Genomic DNA, 18,516 nt, shown 5'->3' on the forward strand with positions numbered 1-18,516 from the left:
AGCCCACGTGCAGCAACGAAGAGTAGCCCCCGCTCGCCGCAACTAGAGAATGCCCACACACAGCAACGAAGACCCAACTGAACCAAAAAAAATAATAATAATAAATTAATTAATTAAAAAAATAAAATTCTTTCAACTTTGCTGTATGTTTGAAAATTTGCATAATAAAATATTGAGAAACAAAGATGACTAATTCAGAAAGAAAATGCGTATTTACAATCCAAAGGTAACCACCATTAACATTTGAGTGTATATTATTTTCTTCCAGTTTCATTTCCAAGAAGATATAATTTTATATAATTAAGATCTTACTACATAGCATATTTATTTTCACATTTTTCACTCAGTATTGTACCACAGTTTTCTTTTGTCATAAAAAGTCTTCAGTGTGTAATTTTATAATTAAGGTACAATTTACATAGCTAAAATTCACACGTTTTAGCACACAGTTCTGTGAGTTTTGACAAATGCATAGAGGCATGCAACCACCACTCCAAGCAAGATGTGGAACAGTTCCATCATCCAGGAAAATTTCTCTGTGCCGTTTTGCCAGCACCTTGCCTCACATCCAGCCCCGGGCAGCTACGGATCTGTTTTTCAGAATATCGTTAAGATGGAACCATATAATAGGTAGCCTTTGAGTCTGGCTTCTTTCACTCAAGAATAATACATTTGAGATTCATCCATGTCATTTACAAGTACTGGTAATTTGTTCCTTTTTATTGATGAGTAGTATTCCATTGTAAGGATGTACATTAATATAATTGTTTTTTTTTTTTTTGGTGGTATGCGGGCCTCTCACTATTGTGGCCTCTTCCGTTGCAGAGCACAGGCTCCGGACGCGCAGGCTCAGCGGCCATGGCTCACAGGCCCAGCCGCTCCGCGGCATGTGGGATCTTCCCGGACCGGGGCACGAACCCGTGTCCCCTGCATCGGCAGGTGGACTCTTAACCACTGTGCCACCAGGGAAGCCCTAATATAATTTTAATGTTTGTAAGAAATCATCATATATGGTAACCCGTTTTATTTATTTATGCATTCCCCTAATATTTGGATATTTAAGATGTTTTATTTTTTCACTATTATAAATGCCATTGTAATGAACATCATTTTTTTTACAATTGTAACTATTTTTAAAAAAATTTTTGTTGGAGTAGAGTTGATTTACAATGTTGGGTTAGTTTCAGGTGTACAGCAAAGTGAATCAGTTGTACATATACATAATGAACATCTTTATGCAAAATCATAGTCAATAATTTCCTTACTGGGAAGTGAATTACAAAGTATATTATAAATATTTTTAAAGCACTTATGACATTTTTTAAACATTAAACAGTTTTTCCTTGCATTTCTTTATGTGGTTCCTAACCAGCTTGACTTAAAACTCCACTGGTGTTTATAATCCTTTCTCCCCCGCTTCTCTTTTTCAATATTGTCACCCCGTAGAACTGACTGGAAGTTTCAGTGTCATCAGCGAGGCTTTGAAATTCTAAATCATGGAGACCAATCAGGAAACTTCCCTGTTCTTGGTGAAGATCTTGGAGGAACTGGACAGCAAGCAAAACACCGTTTCCTACCAGGACCTGTGCAAATCCCTGTGCACCCGCTTTGATCTGTCCCAGCTCTCCAAGCTGAGAAGCGTGCTTTTCTACACGGCTTGTCTCGATCCCAATTTTCCAGCCACGTTATTCAAAGACAAGATGAAATGCACCGTGAACAACCAGCAATCGAAGAAAATCATGGTGGCGGCAGATATCGTGACGATATTCAACCTCATTCAGATGAACGGGGCTATGGCCAAGGAGAAGCTCCCCAGCGGTCGGCAAAAGATGTGCAAGAAGGAGGCAGCCTTTGACTTGGGCCGCTCGGACACGGAACTCTGCACCGCGGCCCAGTGTGAGTCCCTCAGCTGCGAGCTGAGTGACCAGCCTTTCAGCCGGGGCTACCCCACCCGCCAGTCTTCCAAGTGCCGCAAGATGGACTGCAAGGACTGCCCGCAGTTTGTACCTGCCTCCGAGCCCAACTTCCTGCTGGGGGTCAGCAAAGATGTGAAAAACCGGGCGGCTTCCCTGGACAGGCTGCAGGCTCTGGCCCCCTACTCGGTGGCCAGCCCTCAGCCCTGCGAGATGCAGAGAACCTATTTCCCCATGAACATCGAGAGCGAGTCCATGTCCGATCAGGACTCCCTGCCCCTCACCCAGGGCATCAAGGAGACTTTCATTTCTAATGAGGAGCCCTTCGTGGTCCAGTCCTGCGTCCAGAAAAGGAACATCTTCAAAGAGGAGTTTCACAACCTGATGACTGTGTCCCCCGAGTTGGCCAGCCCCGCTAACAAGGCTGAGGGCGAGCACGGGAAACCCCAGGGCCGAAAGGAGTCCCACAAGACACCCTTCCCCAATCACAGCTTTGAGATGCCCTACAACAGCCAGTACCTGAATCCCGAGTACTCCCCTGTTCCTGACAAAAGGCGGGCAAAGCACGAAAGCTTAGATGACCTTCAAGCCTCCACGTATTTTGGACCCACTCCAGTGATGGGGACCCAGGAGGCCAGGCGCTGTCCCGGGAGGCTGGGCAAACAGACCCCCTGGCCGGCCAAAAGCTGGAGCCTAAACACTGAAGAACTTCCTGACTTTGAACGGTCCTTTTTCAATAGAAATCCCTCCGAGGAGAAGCTCCGCTATTCAAATCCCAGCAACCAGACCCCCAACTTCCCAACCCCAGACAGGCGCCCAGCTTACCTCATGCCACAGGAGCAGCAGCCAATTCTCCCCGTCGGCTACGTGGCCAAGCCAAACGGGCTCAAATCTAAAGAGATCTCGTCCTCCGTTGACCTGGAGAAGCATGAACCGGTCAGAAAGTTTAAAGACAAGAGCATTAGCTGCACCAGCAGGCAGCTCAGCTCAGACACCAGTAGCGTGGGCACCCAGACCGAGCAGCACGTCCTGGAGCCCAAGAAATGCAAAGACTTGTGTGCCTCTGGGCAGGGCAAGTACAGTGACAGGCACGCCATGAAGCAGTCAGATGACGACTCGGAAGTTGTCAGTGATGACATCAGTGACATTTTCCGATTTCTTGATGATATGAGCATCAGTGGCTCGACGGGAGTGATACAGTCATCCTGCTACAACAGCACAGGATCTTTGTCTCAGCTTCACAAGTCGGACTGTGACAGTTCACCAGAGCACAACCTAACCAAAATCGCCAACGGGCTCCCCAGCAGCAAAGGAGAAAAGGGCAACCGATCTGAAAACAGCCACCACTCGGAAGAGGAGTTGAAGACCAGCGTGTGCAAACTGGTGCTCAGGATCGGTGAAATTGAACGGAAGCTCGAGTCGCTGTCGGGTGTCCGCGAGGAGATCTCCCAGGTCCTGGGCAAGCTCAGTAAGCTGGATCAGAAGATACAGCAGCCCGAGAAGGTGAGTGTGCAGATAGATCTGAATTCCTTGACCAGCGAGGCTCCGTCCGATGAGAGCGCCTCTCCCCGGATGTTCCGTGCACACAATGGCTCCCACGGGCCCAAACTGGAGAACTCGGCCGACTGGTGCTCCTCAGACGCCAGCGGAAGCAACAGCGAAAGCTTTCGTGTCAAGGCGTTAAAAAAAAGCCTCTTCACCAGGCCATCCTCCAGGTCCCTGACAGAGGAGAACAGTGCCACAGAATCCAAAATCGCCAGCATCTCCAATTCACCGAGGGACTGGCGCACCATCACTTACACCAACCACCGCGTGGGCGTCGGAGAGGAGGATGTGAAAGACAGAGGCCCTGGGGAAAGTAAGGACTGGCATCGAAAATCTAAAGAGGTAATGCACATGTAAGCTCGCATAACTAGGCAGCAGCCTTACTATGTAGCCCTGGTCTGTTTCCAAGCATGGAAGCTTACATTACACGAAAAAGAGGCCTGCCCTTCTTGTGCTCGTAATCCTTCCAGACTTTCCACGTTAGAGCAGAGAGGACAGCATAGCCTGGTGGTTGGTCCCGCCAAATTGTCCATCAGCCCGGAGGAACACACGCTGCTGTGTTGCCGATGGGAGAAAGCATGGATCAGATATTGGACTGGTGGTTTGAGACCTGATTTTCATAGAATGGGGAACATGGCAGAGCAGACAAGCATCACCAGGGATTTCTTCCTGTCCTTTCTGAAAGGGCAGGATGCAGGCAAAGTAAAGGAGGGAAATGACTTAAAAGCGAGCTAGCTCCCATGGCCCTTTCACGTACTTTGTGGCGTGCGTGGTGTTCCTTTTTAAAAGTTTGAGTTTTTTTCATTTTAAGATCAGTAGATCAATAGATGATTCGTATGAAAAGAAGATAAATTAAGGAAATTATTCACAGTTCCACTGCCCAAGGATGGCAATTCTTAATATGATGTCTTTCTTTGCTTTTGAGGTTTTTTCCTACACAGTTTTATGGGAACTTGAGCGTTTTTGCACCTTTATAGTCAGCATCTTTCTGTCAGTGCTGGAGTGAGCACACACACACATACTCACGTTCTTTCTTCTCCTCGTCCCCTGCAGTAAGGATGATTTGTTTCAGCGGTACTTGTGGCTGCTGTTCCTCCTTCTAAGTAGGTTACATTGAACCCTTTCTGGCCAAAGTGATGCCATTTCAATTTGTTGCTCATCTCAATTCCCTTCCCTGATTCCAAAGGTCAGTGGACAGACCACGGGGCCTCCTGAGGGCTCGGAGGACCAGTCATCAGAGAGGGAATAAAGAGGTGTGGCTGCAGACATTGAATACAGAGAAGGAGGCTGAGTCCCTCGAATGCCAAGAAGGGCAAGCTTAGAAAATGGAGCCCTAAGGAAGTTTTCAGGGTCCAAAGCAGGGAAAGAGGGTAAAATAAGAAGTGATTTTTTTCTGATCCCAAAAGAACCTCTGGTACCTGTGCCGACCACTGTTCTCTTCGGTAGCCACTTACAACACGTGGTGTTGGACAGAAATCAGAATATATTATGTGCCAACACTCTGACGAGATGCCCAGCTGTGGGTCTTCTCCTCTGGCACTGCTGTCGTGTCAATTAGCTGCCAGAGTCTGGCCAGGTTCCTGGAGCCCTGGGTCTTAGGTAGCATTGAACATGGCCATTCAGAGCACACCAGTGCTTTGGCACTTCTATAGATATATCAAGTTAAACTGAACTAGCCATGCGTCCAACCCATAAAATGTCAAAGCCCCCAGAAACCAACAGAAATAAGCTTGAGAAAGATCCCTTGAAATGCACAGCTCAAAGCTGCTAGTGTTTCGGGTGAGCGGTCTTCATTTGGCCTCCTTCTGTGACCTCGTTTCTGCCTCCCGATGTGTGGCTCTCACCATCCCTGGGCTGATGCCTGCCGTGGTGGTGACCAACCCTGGGGCCCTTCTGAACTTTGCTCCCAAATCTCAAACTGCTGAAGGCCACAGCTCCTCCAGATGTCTGCCGTGGGCTGAGATCTACAGGTCCCAGCTAGATTTCCTGTTCCTTCAAAGCCAGGCTTCCCTCTCCCTGTACCCATTCTGGGGTCGCCATTCTAGCCATTCCCCCAAACTGAAGGGGCGTCTCTCACCTCTGACTTCCCTCGTTGGCTCTCTCACATCCAGTTGGGCTACTCGACCCTGTGCATTTATCTTTTGTGATGTTTCTTTCCGCTTAAATCCACCCTCCCTCCCGCAAGTCCAGGCTCCTACCACCTCCCACCTGGGCTCTGGGGACACATTTGTAACTGGTCTCTCTCGCTCATCCCCCTCCCACCTCTGCCGCCACTTCCATCTCATCCCATCCACCACTGCTATGCTCCCTTTCCTAAAGCTCCACTCTGGGGTGTGCAGTGCCTCCTGTTCCCAACTCCTCCTTGACTCCCCTTTGCTCAGCAAAAAGTTTCAAGCCACTCAGCCCGGCCACTCAAACCCTGGGCATGTCATGTCCTTATCCCCAACAGGAGGGCTCCAGTTCACCCGGACTGGGCCCTTCTCCACTTTGATATGCCTACCTGGTTTTCCTCAAAAGGAAAACCTCATTCACCACCCTCATTCACTCCGTCACTCATTCAGCAAGTACTGATGAAACACCTAGGATGGCCAGGCCCCGTCCCACTGTCGAACCTTTACTCACGTGATTCCTCCATCAAGAGTTTCCTGTCCAGGGACTTCCTTGGCAGTCCAATGGTTAAGACTTCACCTTCCAATGCAGGGGGTGTGGGTTTGATACCTGGTCGGGGAGCTAAGATCACACATGCCTCGTGGCCAAAAAATCAAAACAGAAAACAGAAGCAATATTATAACAAATTCAATAAAGAGTTTAAAAATGGTCCACATCAAAAAAAAAAAAAGTGTCCTGTCCACCTCCTCGGTGCTGATCTAGACCCAGTTCCCCTCAAGGCCTCTTAATTCATAAGCCTCTGAAAGCCTCCCAAGATTATTGCTGGTCTCTGATCTCCTGCCTTTCATCCTCTTTGTTCCGACGGAGTAGATACCAGCCTTTATTTTAAAAGTATCTTAGGTATACATACCGACTGCCACGTTAGAACGCAAACGCCTCCATGGTAGGAGCAGGGAGGCAAGCGTGGACAGCGGGTAACTTTCCATCTCAGAAGCGAGAAAAAATTCAAATCCTGGCTCTGCCACTTCCTGGCTTGTGTGACATTGGGCCAGTTCCTTAACCTCTCTAAGCTGACTTTCCACATCCACAGCGGCGATTATAATGTTATAGCCTTGCCGATGTTCTCGAGAAGCTGAAATAAGATATCACGTGTTCAGCCCCGAGCACAGCAGGAGACACACACAGTCAGCCCTCAGTTAATTGTAGTTATGACGCTTTGTTGTTGTTATTGGCACCTGCCCTGCCCCCAGCTCGGCACGGGCCCTGCATGCCGTGGGAGCCCTCTGAGTGTTCGGTAGTGGTGATGAGCTGAATGAATAAAATCAGTGACACCTTTTAGAAGATACTTGGGTTTGATGAGCTAGAAAATAAGAGGACACCTCACTTCCTTATTTGGATTTGGCCAAGTTTATCCTGCTTTCTCTGTAGCAGCATCAGCGGTCTTAATGGTTTGGAAGGGCTTAGAGTTATACTGTATTTGAGCAAGGGCCGATGGGTCTAGTTTGCTGGTAGCTGGGAGCGTGCTTCTGGTCCCCATCCACGAGTAGGATACGCACACTCCCACTCACACACGTTATCTCATCAGGTGCTCACACATAAACTCTCCCTTTCCTGACACCTGAGCCCATTCCCCCCCTCTTGCTTATCCACACCGTCCCTCACTCATGTTCTTATTTTTCCTTTTTCTTTGTCTGTTGCTCACACCCACAACTCTTCTGGCTCTCTGTTTCATGTGCACGACTCCATGGTGTTGGGATCCATCCCTTTAAAAAGATTGGAGTGCCTTCTCCTTGGTGGTATGATTTTGCTGAGCGGGTGATTAAAAGGTGCTCACTGGGCTTCCCTGGTGGCGCAGTGGTTGAGAGTCCGCCTGCCGATGCAGGGTACACGGGTTCGTGACCCGGTCCGGGAAGATCCCACATGCCGCGGAGCGGCTGGGCCCGTGAGCCATGGCCGCTGAGCCTGTGCGTCCGGAGCCTGTGCTCCGCAACGGGAGAGGCCACAGCAGTGAGAGGCCCATGTACCGCAAAAAAAATAAAATAAAATTTTTAAAAAAGGTGCTCACTATTGTCTCCTACCTTCGGGGAACTCACAGTCCGGCAGAGGAGACAGACAGACAGTTACAGTTCAGTGGGACAGTGCTGGCCGCGGGCTCTGTACCCAGTCTGAAGGGGTCACGTAGATGGGCACTGACCTGGTCTTGGTCAGGGAGTACTTCTGGAGGGCATGACATCTATGTGGAGATCTGAGGGCCTCAAGTTAGAAGTAGAAAGTACCAGAAGACTCCAGTTATAACAGGGTTCATGGAGAACGGAGCCCCCGGTTCGGGCGGAACTCAAGGACTGAGAACGTAAGTGATGCCAGCTGTGTTGGGCACCTTCCTGCCTCCAAACTGTGGTCCACACTGTTCCCTTGTCTTGAAGGCCACGCAGAGGTCTCTGAAAATCACTAGAGGCTCCCACCACGTGCTTTCTGGCTTGGCTTCTTCCATCCAGAGATGCAGTGTGGCATCAGTGGTTTCAGCCAGCTCCTAGGGGGAAGGACCCCATATCTTTTACTCCTCAGTACCAGGTAGAAATTGGTAAGAGAAAGAGCGGGCAGTGACTTCCCTGGCAGTCCAGTGGTTAAGACTCTGCGCTTCCTTTGCAGGAGACGCAGGTTCGGTCCCTGGTCGGGGAGCTAAGATCCCGCATGCCGCGTGGTGCGGCAAAAAAAAAGAAAAAAAAAAAAAAAGAGGGGGAGGTACTATGCAGTGGTTAAGCAAAGCTTCTCTGAAGCCAGATGATAGATTTAAATGCCAGCTCCTCCCGTTGGCAGCTGTGCACCCTGGGGTAAATTACTGAGTCTTTCTGGGCTCCATTTCCTTACCTGAACAATGCGTGTTGTTTAATAATAGTAGTCATGGTATGAGGGTTAGATAAAATCATCTCTTCCCAGCATAGAAATGTTGGGTCGTTGGAGTATTATCAATGTCATAAGCTTTTCCTAGTAAATTTCCCCCAGTCCAGATATTCTTTCTATTTGCTCGTGAATAACTGCATGTTGCTACCCAGGCAGAGCCCAGTGATGAAAAGCTGGTGTCTGCCCACTGGCACTGTGGGCTCTCTGACGGCGTCTGTGTCGCTCTCTGGACTCCTCTGTGCCCCTCTGCAGGCAGACAGGCAGTATGACATCCCCCCGCAGCACCGACTGCCCAAGCAGCCCAAAGACGGCTTCCTGGTGGAGCAGGTGTTCAGCCCTCACCCCTACCCCGCCTCCCTTAAGGCCCACATGAAGAACAACCCTCTGTACACAGACATGCGGCTGACAGAGCTGGCGGAGGTGAAGCGGGGCCAGCCTTCCTGGACCATCGAGGAGTATGCTCGCAACGCGGGCGAGAAGGGCAAGCTGACAGCCCTGGACCTGCAGGTGAGCCTCTCACTGCCCCGGGTGGGGGAAGCCCAGCCACACCCTGGCGGATGCAGGAATGGATAGCGGATGCCCTAACCGGCCCGCTCCCTCACCTTCAGCTCCCTGGGTCCCCACCATGGAATTCTGAACCTGCATAACATCGTAGAGCAGAGATTTTTTGCAAGGAGATTGCTATTTTGCTTATTGCTTCATAAACATGTAGCAGTGGGAATGCTTGCTTGATTGATTGATCGACTTTGGCCATCCGATTTGCTAACGATGCATTTAAGACTCCATACCAAGTGCAGATTCTCGTATTTGCTCACAAGACCTCAGCCCAACTGTTTAATGAAACACAAGCTGATTTCTCCTTCCACATGTAGCACGTGGGATAAAAGCATATTTGTGGGAGCCGAGCTATGGATTATGTTTCCATACGGAGCAGTCCCAGGTAAGCGCCATCCCCGGAAGCTCTGTGAATACAGTTGTGGCTGGAGGGCATGTTTTCTGTTCAACCACAGGCAGGGCTGGGTTTTGGCCACTTTCATTGTGGTGGGCAGTTCCACCTGGTTCCATCCACACTGTGTCTGTCTGTGTGTCCACATCACCTCGGGAGCACAGGAAGTACCCTGTCCCCACCTGCCAGCTAGCTTTGTGGGCAGCGAGGCTATCATCCCAACGCCACCACTCACGTACGGGTCCCAGCAGGTCCACACCACTTAAAAGCAGTTGGAGAGATGCCAGTGGGGGGGGGTGGTATGGCAGGGTCTCCCCTGAAATAGCCTCTCCCTAAAGCCAGGAGGGCTGCAGGAGGTGCAGTGCAGTGGCGAGAAAAGAAATGTGTTTTCCCACAGTGTGGGTTCTAAGCCAGGGTTCCTTTGCTGTGTGGCCTGGGATGTTCACCTGTTTGAGCTTTGGTTCCCTCACCTGTTAAATGTCCATAATAATATCTAACTTTCAGAGTCACTGTCAGAAATGAAAGTAATGTATTTAAAGTACCTGGCATTAAGAAAGCACCGAAAAGGCATTTTGGTGCTGATGAAATGATGCTGAAATAGATCAACTCTGTATGGGACTTTTTTTTTGCGGTACGCGGGCCTCTCACTGTTGTGGCCTCTCCCGCTGCGGAGCACAGGCTCCGGATGCGCAGGCTCAGCGGCCATGGCTCACGGGCCCAGCCGCTCCGCGGCATGTGGGATCTTCCTGGACCGGGGCACGAACCCGCGTCCCCTGCATCAGCAGGCGGACTCTCAACCACTGCGCCACCAGGGAAGCCCTGTATGGGACTTTTGATCACGGTCTCTCGCACAAGGCACAGTGGCCTGCAGGCGGGAGTGATGATGTTCATCTGAAGTTTATAAATGAGGAAATCAAGGCCCCGAGGAGCACAAGAACTTGCTGCAGGTCTGACAAGTCTAAATTCATAATGGACTATCTGGCAATAAGACTCGTGTACTTCCTCCTATGTTGCCTTTCCACCATGTCATTTTTCTGTTGATGACAGTATAGTAGAGCTTCATGTCACACAAATGACTGCAGTGGCATTTGTTTATGTCGGGCCCTAAATGACAGCAATTATGGGAAGGGACATCTCTGGCCAGATCTTGAGACTCAAGTGGGTGGTGATATCAGGACCACCTCAGAGGTACTCCTGGCCCCTGTCACCTCCTTCATGTTTTGTCCCCATGCCAGCTGCACACCACTTGACCCTTCAGGCCACATCCTCTCCTGTCACCATCCTGCTGGCAAGCGGTCTAGATAGGATTTGCTTCTCCTGCAGGAGGGTCCCAGAGCTCTGCTGTGGCTACCACACTGCAACCTGTGGGTATTAGGATGCCGCGAGCTGCAGGCGAGTCACAAAAGGCCCAGAGGTGTGAATGGCTCACCTGGTGGAATAATCAATGTTTCACCAGTATCATGGGATGACCTTGACAGGAGCAGATTAATTGAATGAGTCATAGACTGAGAAACATCTTTTTAAAGTTTGGGAGGCAGAGTCTGAGAGATTTCGCTCCTACAGATACATGCAATTTTAAAGTGCCAATTTTTAGGAAGCGTAAAGGCAAAATTATAAAAGATAAAAGATCTTTAGATTAGAGAGCTTTAGGTGACATCACTTTAAAATGCAAAGGTTAGTGTATCTAGTCTCACAAAAAAATATAAGACAGGAAAGAGTTCGATAGCCTTTCGAGGGTGTTTGCAGCAAAACAGAACAGGTATCAGGAGCTCAATGAAGGCAGAAAGCCACCACCTTACTTGTTTTCATCGCTTTGCAGAGATCCAGGTATGGTCTTAGGGCAGCTTCCGCATCTGGACCATCTTCTTGGGGCCCCGTGGCGTCAAGATGTAAATTTGCCATCAGTGGCCACTTGAGGGCGCAGCAAAGGTACAGGCCCCGTTTCCGTTTCCAGTGCTCAGCAGGAGTAATTAACAACCGAGGATGCCCCCTGTGTCCCACTGGGTGTCATGAGAGCTTGCGGTTATTGGAAAAAGTAATTAAAAATAATTGACTTCACAGGATGAATCCCAGCCCCTAAAGCATAACTACCTATGAAAGGAAGCCAGTTTCCTTCTGTCTGAGCTGGAGGGAACAAGACAAAATCTGATGTGATGTTTACACACTGTTTACTCCTTGGGTACCCATTGGGTTTACTCTAGGGTACCCATTAAATTGCTGAAGAGCTTTCATGTCCAGGGAGACAGACCGATCCCAAGTGCCCATGGAGGACAGAGCTGTGTTGCGGAAAGAGCTGCAGCCCAAGCATAAGGACACTTGTCCTAACAGCCGGAGCTGGGCAGTAGCAGAAATGCCCTGGGCAACTCAGGGAGACCGTGGCTCCTGGGACTTAGCAGAAGTGCTGGAGTAGGAGCTTCTTGCAAAGTCTGAACAGACAATCCTGCATTTTAAGGACTTTTCCATCATGGAGCATGTCCTGTTTCTCATGGTGTGGGTCCTCGCAATGGCCAGCGTTGCCTACCACTCCTCCCCGCCCTTCCAGATAACATGAATAATTGGAAAAGTCTTTGAACATTGTGCCTCCGTGAGGAAGGGGACCTGGGAGGATTTCAGGGACCCCGAAGTCCCATTCTCTTTTCATTATGCAACATTGTACAGAATATTCTAGAATATTGGCACACTCTTCTCTAAAGGGCCAGAGAGTAACTGCTTTAAGACTTTGCAGGCCTTACAGTCTCCATCACAACTGCTCAACTCTGCCAATAATTGTCTCAAGCAGCCATGGGCAACTTGTAAATGACTGGATATGGCTGTGTTTCGACAAAATTTTATTTTGGGACACGGAGATTTGATTTCATATGATTTTCACATACCACTGACTATTGTTTTCCTTTTATTTTTTTTCAATGATTTAAAAATGTGAGAACCGTTCTTAACTGGTAGGCTGTACAAAGGCATCTGGCGCATGGGCTGGAGTCTGCTGGCCCCTGTACTGGAAGGCCATTAGAAACAGGAGAGCAGGGACTTCCCTGGCGGTCCAGTGGGTAAGACTCCATGTTCCCAATGTAGGGGGCCCGGGTTCTATCCCTGGTCAGGGAACTAAGATCCTGCGCGCCGCATGGCCAAAAAACAAAACAAAACAAAAACAAAACAGGAGAGCAATAAAGCAGCCAGAGGAGTCCACGGCATGTGGGTCGTCAGCATCCCAGCAGGAAGCAGATGGCATACTCACGGATGATGGGAGTGGGAAGGAGGGGACTCTTGGCGGCGGTGTAGGCAGGGTTTAGAGCCCGTGAAGCGCCCAGGGACCAGCATGAGTGAGAGGCTGTTGCTGCCCTTGGATCTGAAGGTCAAGGAAAGGGAGCTGTTTCTGAAACCCACCAAGACCCACAGCTGTGAGAGCAGGTACCTGATAGAACTGTGGCCCATCAGGGAGGGAGCAGTGCCCCACTGACTGAATCCACCTGGGATGTGTCCATATAGGCTGGTCTCGGGGGCACAGAGCAAGGCAGAAAAGAACAGAGAATGGTTCTGAAAGGACAGGTGGAGAATGACTAATAGGGTTTAGAATAATCAATATTCCAATAACATAGTACAACTGAGTTGGTTTCTTTTTAAGTTTTGGAAGCATTTGTTTTGTAATCCTGTGTGTGTGTATGTGATTTGTAACATGCCCATCTTTATGAGCATTAAACAATCTGAGAAAATCTTCAAAATGGATATTTTGCTTGTGTTTCAAAGATTTAGACGACCTCACTTGGAATTGCAATGTGTTGCTGCTTTTATATGACAGTCACATTATTAAATGTTTGCCGTAAAATGAGAACACTGCCTTTCTTTATGGAAATAGATTCTAGCCGTCCATGGGGAATGGGACTCCTGGGTGATAACAGGTTAAATATAATACTTCTCCTGCAGACAGGCACTAATCTCAGGGAGGCTGGGAGACAAATGTCCGTGGGTGGGGGTCTCTCCCACTGGGGGCCCTGCACCTGGCATGGGGGTGGCCTGCCACTGGTCTGTAGACCTGGCCTGTGAGCAGTGGCCTGACAGATGTTTGAAATGGAAATATTTTATGTTTTGTTTGAACTGCTTATCTGGGAGTTGCCTTTTTTTTTCAGTAGAGACTTTACTGAAGAACTGGGAAGAACTGGGAGTAATACAGTAGCCTAGCTTTAGACACCTCTGTTCTTAGGGACCGTTAGTAGAGAATATTTTTCAGTGACTTTCCCTGCTTCCCACGCAGCAGGGCCAGCCTGTTCTTGGCCGTACGCCCTTGAGGCGTAGAGTCTGGTTTCTCGGCCCTATTTTGCTTGCTCCCAGGAAATCTCTGGGTTTCCCTGTGTCAAGACCATTGTGACCTGTTTTTTAAAATTTTATTTATTTATTTATTTAGTTGCACTGAGTGTTAGTTGTGGCAGGCGGGCTCCTTAGTTGCAGCACATGGGCTCCTTAGTTGTGGCATACAAACTCTTAGTTGTGGCATGCATATGGGATCTAGTTCCCTGACCAGGGATCGAACCTTGGCCCCCTGCATTGGGAGCACAGAGTCTTATCCACTGCACCACCAGGGAAGTCCCCCATCACGACCTTTGTAGTAGGAGAGGGGCAGGTACAATCTGGGATGTGTGGGAGCCCAAGTCCTTGGTGGTCCACCTCAGGAGGGGCTGGTGGGCAGCATTGGGCTCCTAGGTCATCTCCCCTGCAAGCTGCAGACAACTCTGAGATGCTTCAGGGGTGATGACTGTCGGAACATCTTGAACCTGTTGCACATATTCACCATATTTCTAACATCTTCTCTTCACTTTTAGACTCAAGAATCTTTAAACCCAAACAACTTAGAATACTGGATGGAAGATATTTATACTCCAGGCTACGACTCATTACTGAAAAGGAAAGAAGCCGAGTTCAGACGAGCCAAGGTCTGCAAGATGGCTGCTCTGATCGCTGCAGCGACGTGCACAGTCATCCTGGTCATCGTCGTGCCCATCTGCACAATGAAATCATGAGCCACTGGACGTGCAATGTTGCCTACAGCTCATGACAACCGACATCTCCCTCTGTAGTTTAAAATCACATGCCAGTGGGGCCACAGTTTGTTGAAATAGAAATCACGGAGGCTTTTCTGCAAACACTGACGATGGCCTTCAGGAAGTATACATTCTAGAGAGATATCTACCTACCTATTAGCTTTGACTTAATTCCATGGATGAATTTTAAGAAGTGCAATATCTTTTCCTACCAAAAGAATGTAATGGACTACCAGTAGATACAAACTGAATTCCAAGCAAAAAAAAGAGGAAGGTTAATTGGTTGGATTCTTTCCATTTTGATGAAATTTCATGGCGGGGGATATGTTACAGAGGAGATGGTCAATCCATGCCTTTTTTAGGGAAGCTAAGGGAGATAGCAAGATGAGAATAAAAAAAAAAAGCATGGGTTATCTTTCCCTTAATGTTCTTAGACCATCGCTGGCAAAGAAAAAGGGTATGTATCCATAAAGGGGGTTACTTCTCTGCTGACTTTTATCAAGGGCTACCGACTTTTCATTCTTGCCCTTCTGTCATCATTGCAATCTTCATTGCACATCTTCACGGAAACGTTCTGGACCTTCCTCCTGGTGCCCCGGGTAGGAAGGTGCTGGACTTCCAAGTCAGGCATGGCATGAAGTGTGCTCTCTGCTTAATAGGCCAAGGTATTCAGGCCAGGAGACCTTCCTGCGCCCACCTCAAGGTGTGGGAGAGTTGCTTGCTAACGACGTACGATCAATATATGAAAGTCATGGCATATCCCAAAGGATCTCCCATTCTTGCTTTGGTGTGTGGTTCCTCTCAATCTTCTGTCTCCTGGTGGTACCCGTTGCTCTGCTTCTCACACATGAGTTGAAGAATTTGGAACTTGTCCTTGTGCCTTGAAGAGTAGAGACAATGCCTGAACTTTCTAACAATAAACCACGGTTTCCGTGCACCACTAATACCAACCATTTCCAATGGCTTTAAAACATTTTTGAAAGCTTGTCAATAATATGATAAAGGCTGTGAGGTATTCTCAACTACCCCAACACCTACTCCAGAGTTTTGAATACTTGTCAGCTGTGCAAAAAAAAAAAATGATCTATTTAACCGTTTATCTATCTATAATGTCTATCTAAATACCTAAGTTTGGTTTATTGTCATCTCTGTTAAATAACTTGAGAGCAAGGTTTCTTCAGTGTAAGGAAGCCGTTGTAATTTCATTAGAATTTGATCTCAGTTTCCACCTGTTGAATGGTGCTTTGACATAATTGGACGGAAAGAATCCTTTTCGGCATTTGATCCTACTGTCTTGTTACAGGTTAAAGAAAAACGATTGATAGAAACTAGCTACCTTAATTCTTCTGAGAACAAGGTGGATTATAAATAAATGCTGGTGGTAAGAATCATCACTCTGGATGATATAATACACTCCTGAAAGAGAAGTTTGGGAAGCATCTCAGATTTTAAAGCAATAGGCGTTCAGCATCCATCCTAAAAACTTCCAAATAATGCTTAGCTTGCTGGGTCTAATCCTATTGTTCACTGTAAAGGGTAGTCAGAACATTTCATGTTGTTAATAAATAAGGGATGGATGCTTTCATCTGTAGTGAACCTTCGTTTTTAGAGGTCTTCATGTCATCTATTTCTAGTCTCATGTTTATGTACAGATTTTCAGCTAGGTGACTGCAATTTAAGCCTTAGTATGGAAAACTGAGGATTTATAATTGAAAATGAAATATATATATATATTACTGTCTACTGTCAGAATTTTAGTCTTTTGGTGCTCTGTTTTGGGTTGGGCACATTCAGTAAGGTGGTTTCTTTCACCCCAAAAGGGATTCTAGATTAATACCCTCAGGAGTTGGGTGTTGCCATCCCAGCTCTCTTCCCAACCAGTACGGCTCTAGAACACATCCCAGTCCTGCCACTGTCACCTTTATCACAGGTTAAGCCACGAGAGCAGCAGAGATAGGTTGTTCCCAATCTCTTGCTCTATCATTGGCAGAGAAGTGGAGATGCAGTTACCCAGGATAAGAAAAATTTGTCAAATCCCATTCGGACTCCTTCATTTGCCAGGTAGGATCATGGTGGATGGACCAAACCACTATTGCCACTGCCCTTGGGTGAATCTATTCCTAATGGGCCCTGTTGGGGCCATGTGCCTAGCTCCGTAGGGAGGGCATGATTATAAGCCCCACCCCACACATGGAAGAGAAGGGACTCTGTAGAACTTTCTTCTACTATTTTCATATCTGGAGAGGTTGTGAAAGAAATTTAGTCTTGCTGTAAGTCCAGTGTAGCTTTAAAATTCAACTCAGCATCATTGCCACGTAATGGAAACATCCAGACCTGATAATACCCCTGGGAAACCACACAGTGGTGGCCCAAAGGCAAGGTGGTTTCCTCTGGAAAGGGATTATCCATGGCTTGAATCCTGATGGATGCTTGGGGTCTTGGAATCTAGATAAGGTGAAGTTCACAGTTGGGTCCTTTCTCTCCATTGATCCCAAGCTTGTTACACCTTTCCCTGGACCCCCAGACTCACTCCAGTTCCTCCATCCTATTTGCAGAAAGGGTCAAGACCAGAGTCTGGCCGGGAAGGAAGCATCTACCCATCCCTCTAAAACCTGCCTCTAATCTCCTGCTGCTGTGAGCTCCCTGGAGGTGACATAGGGACTGGCCCGACTTCTGTAGTGGGCGCCAGCTCCTACCACGCGCTCTGGCATTTTCACATGAAGCATGATTTCTTGTGCCGAAACCAGAAATCACTACACTATCAAAATTCACTTCATTTCTCTTGCATTTAAAAAAATGAACAATCAGATGTCGTTAAGGGATTGTTCTGAAATTAGATCTCTTTAGCCAGTGATTAAAGTTGGAATCATTTCATCCTCTTTTTCATTCTGAATTTGCTTGGAACACGGCCTTGCAGAGAAGCAAAAAAATTTCCCAGCTCACAGTTTTCAGATATTTTACGCCAGTATCCTCTCCTTTAAACGGAAAATACAAGTCAAGCAAATCATACTTATATCACCCATTACTAGCTGATCATAAATTGTTAGTATTTTAGGGCATGTAGCTATGTAGTTGGTATCTGCAAGGCTAGCTTGATAGATGTGCTAAAATGCACTGTCCTGAATGTGCCATAAGTTCTGAACCCTTATTGGAATCAAGGCAGTGCTGTTTTTGTTTACAGTTTATCAATCTAAGAGCAATGGCACCTCATTTTCTTAACAAAAAAAGCTCTGCCAATAGTAAATGATTCTGTTAAGTGGTATAAAAATGTGTGAATGTTGAAATTCAACATGCTTCATATTATAACCAACCTGCAAGAATATTGTGGTCAACTGTGTGAATACCAAATCAGAGTATACTGTATATTGTTCTTCGGAAATTTGTATTTAAAGGCAAAAATATTAGTAATAGTTGGTATACTTGGGGAAAAGGATATTAAATATTTATTAAGTAACAATGAGAAATGCAACAAACTTCCTTATTTATGCCTTATGAGTAAAGGGGTGTGAAATATTAGGTGAAGTTTTATGTGCAAGACTCTAAAGGAATGGGTAGCCATGAAGGCAGGGACTCGTCTTTTCTATGTTTGTTCTGAAAAGCTCTCAGCACACTCTTGGTGCTTGATCATTGTTATATAATACCAATAACTAAGCACATTTTTAGATCCTTTTTCAAATGGCTTGTGTAAAACTTGGTTAATGTATAATGGTTGGTTTGAAGCATCTGCCTCTCCAAATATAATCGAAAATAAACTGAAAAATGATAAAATAGCATATGCCGTGAGATTTTCTACTATGCATGAATTATAAGTTGTCAGTTTCACACACAGGTCATAAGCGTCCAGCTTGATGCTTTTCCACAAATTGAACACATCCATGTAATCAGCACCCAGATCAAAAACCAGAACATTCAAGCACCCCGAAAACCTCCCTCAGGCCCCCTGCCAGCGAAAACCTTGCAAAGGAGAACTGTCCTGACTTTTAAAGGCACATGTTAGTTTTGCCTGTTTTAAAGCTTCGTGTGAATGCATTTCATGCAGTATGTACTCTTTTGTATCACTCAACATGATGTT

General features: G+C 47.2%; 1 protein-coding gene across 1 annotated transcript; it reads left to right on the top strand.

The window, feature by feature from the left end:
• The first annotated feature begins 1,496 nt into the window (after positions 1-1,496).
• Positions 1,497-14,423, top strand: MINAR1 (membrane integral NOTCH2 associated receptor 1). The gene is made up of 3 exons (XM_007458341.1): positions 1,497-3,800; positions 8,721-8,975; positions 14,226-14,423. The coding sequence occupies exons 1-3, from the start codon at positions 1,497-1,499 to the stop codon at positions 14,421-14,423; spliced, it is 2,757 nt and encodes a 918-aa protein (XP_007458403.1).
• Positions 14,424-18,516: the final 4,093 nt, after the last annotated feature.

The sequence above is a fragment of the Lipotes vexillifer genome, unplaced genomic scaffold (genome assembly GCF_000442215.2).
Source record: "Lipotes vexillifer unplaced genomic scaffold, Lipotes_vexillifer_v1.1 scaffold1321, whole genome shotgun sequence".
In the NCBI taxonomy this organism is placed as follows: domain Eukaryota; kingdom Metazoa; phylum Chordata; class Mammalia; order Artiodactyla; family Lipotidae; genus Lipotes; species Lipotes vexillifer.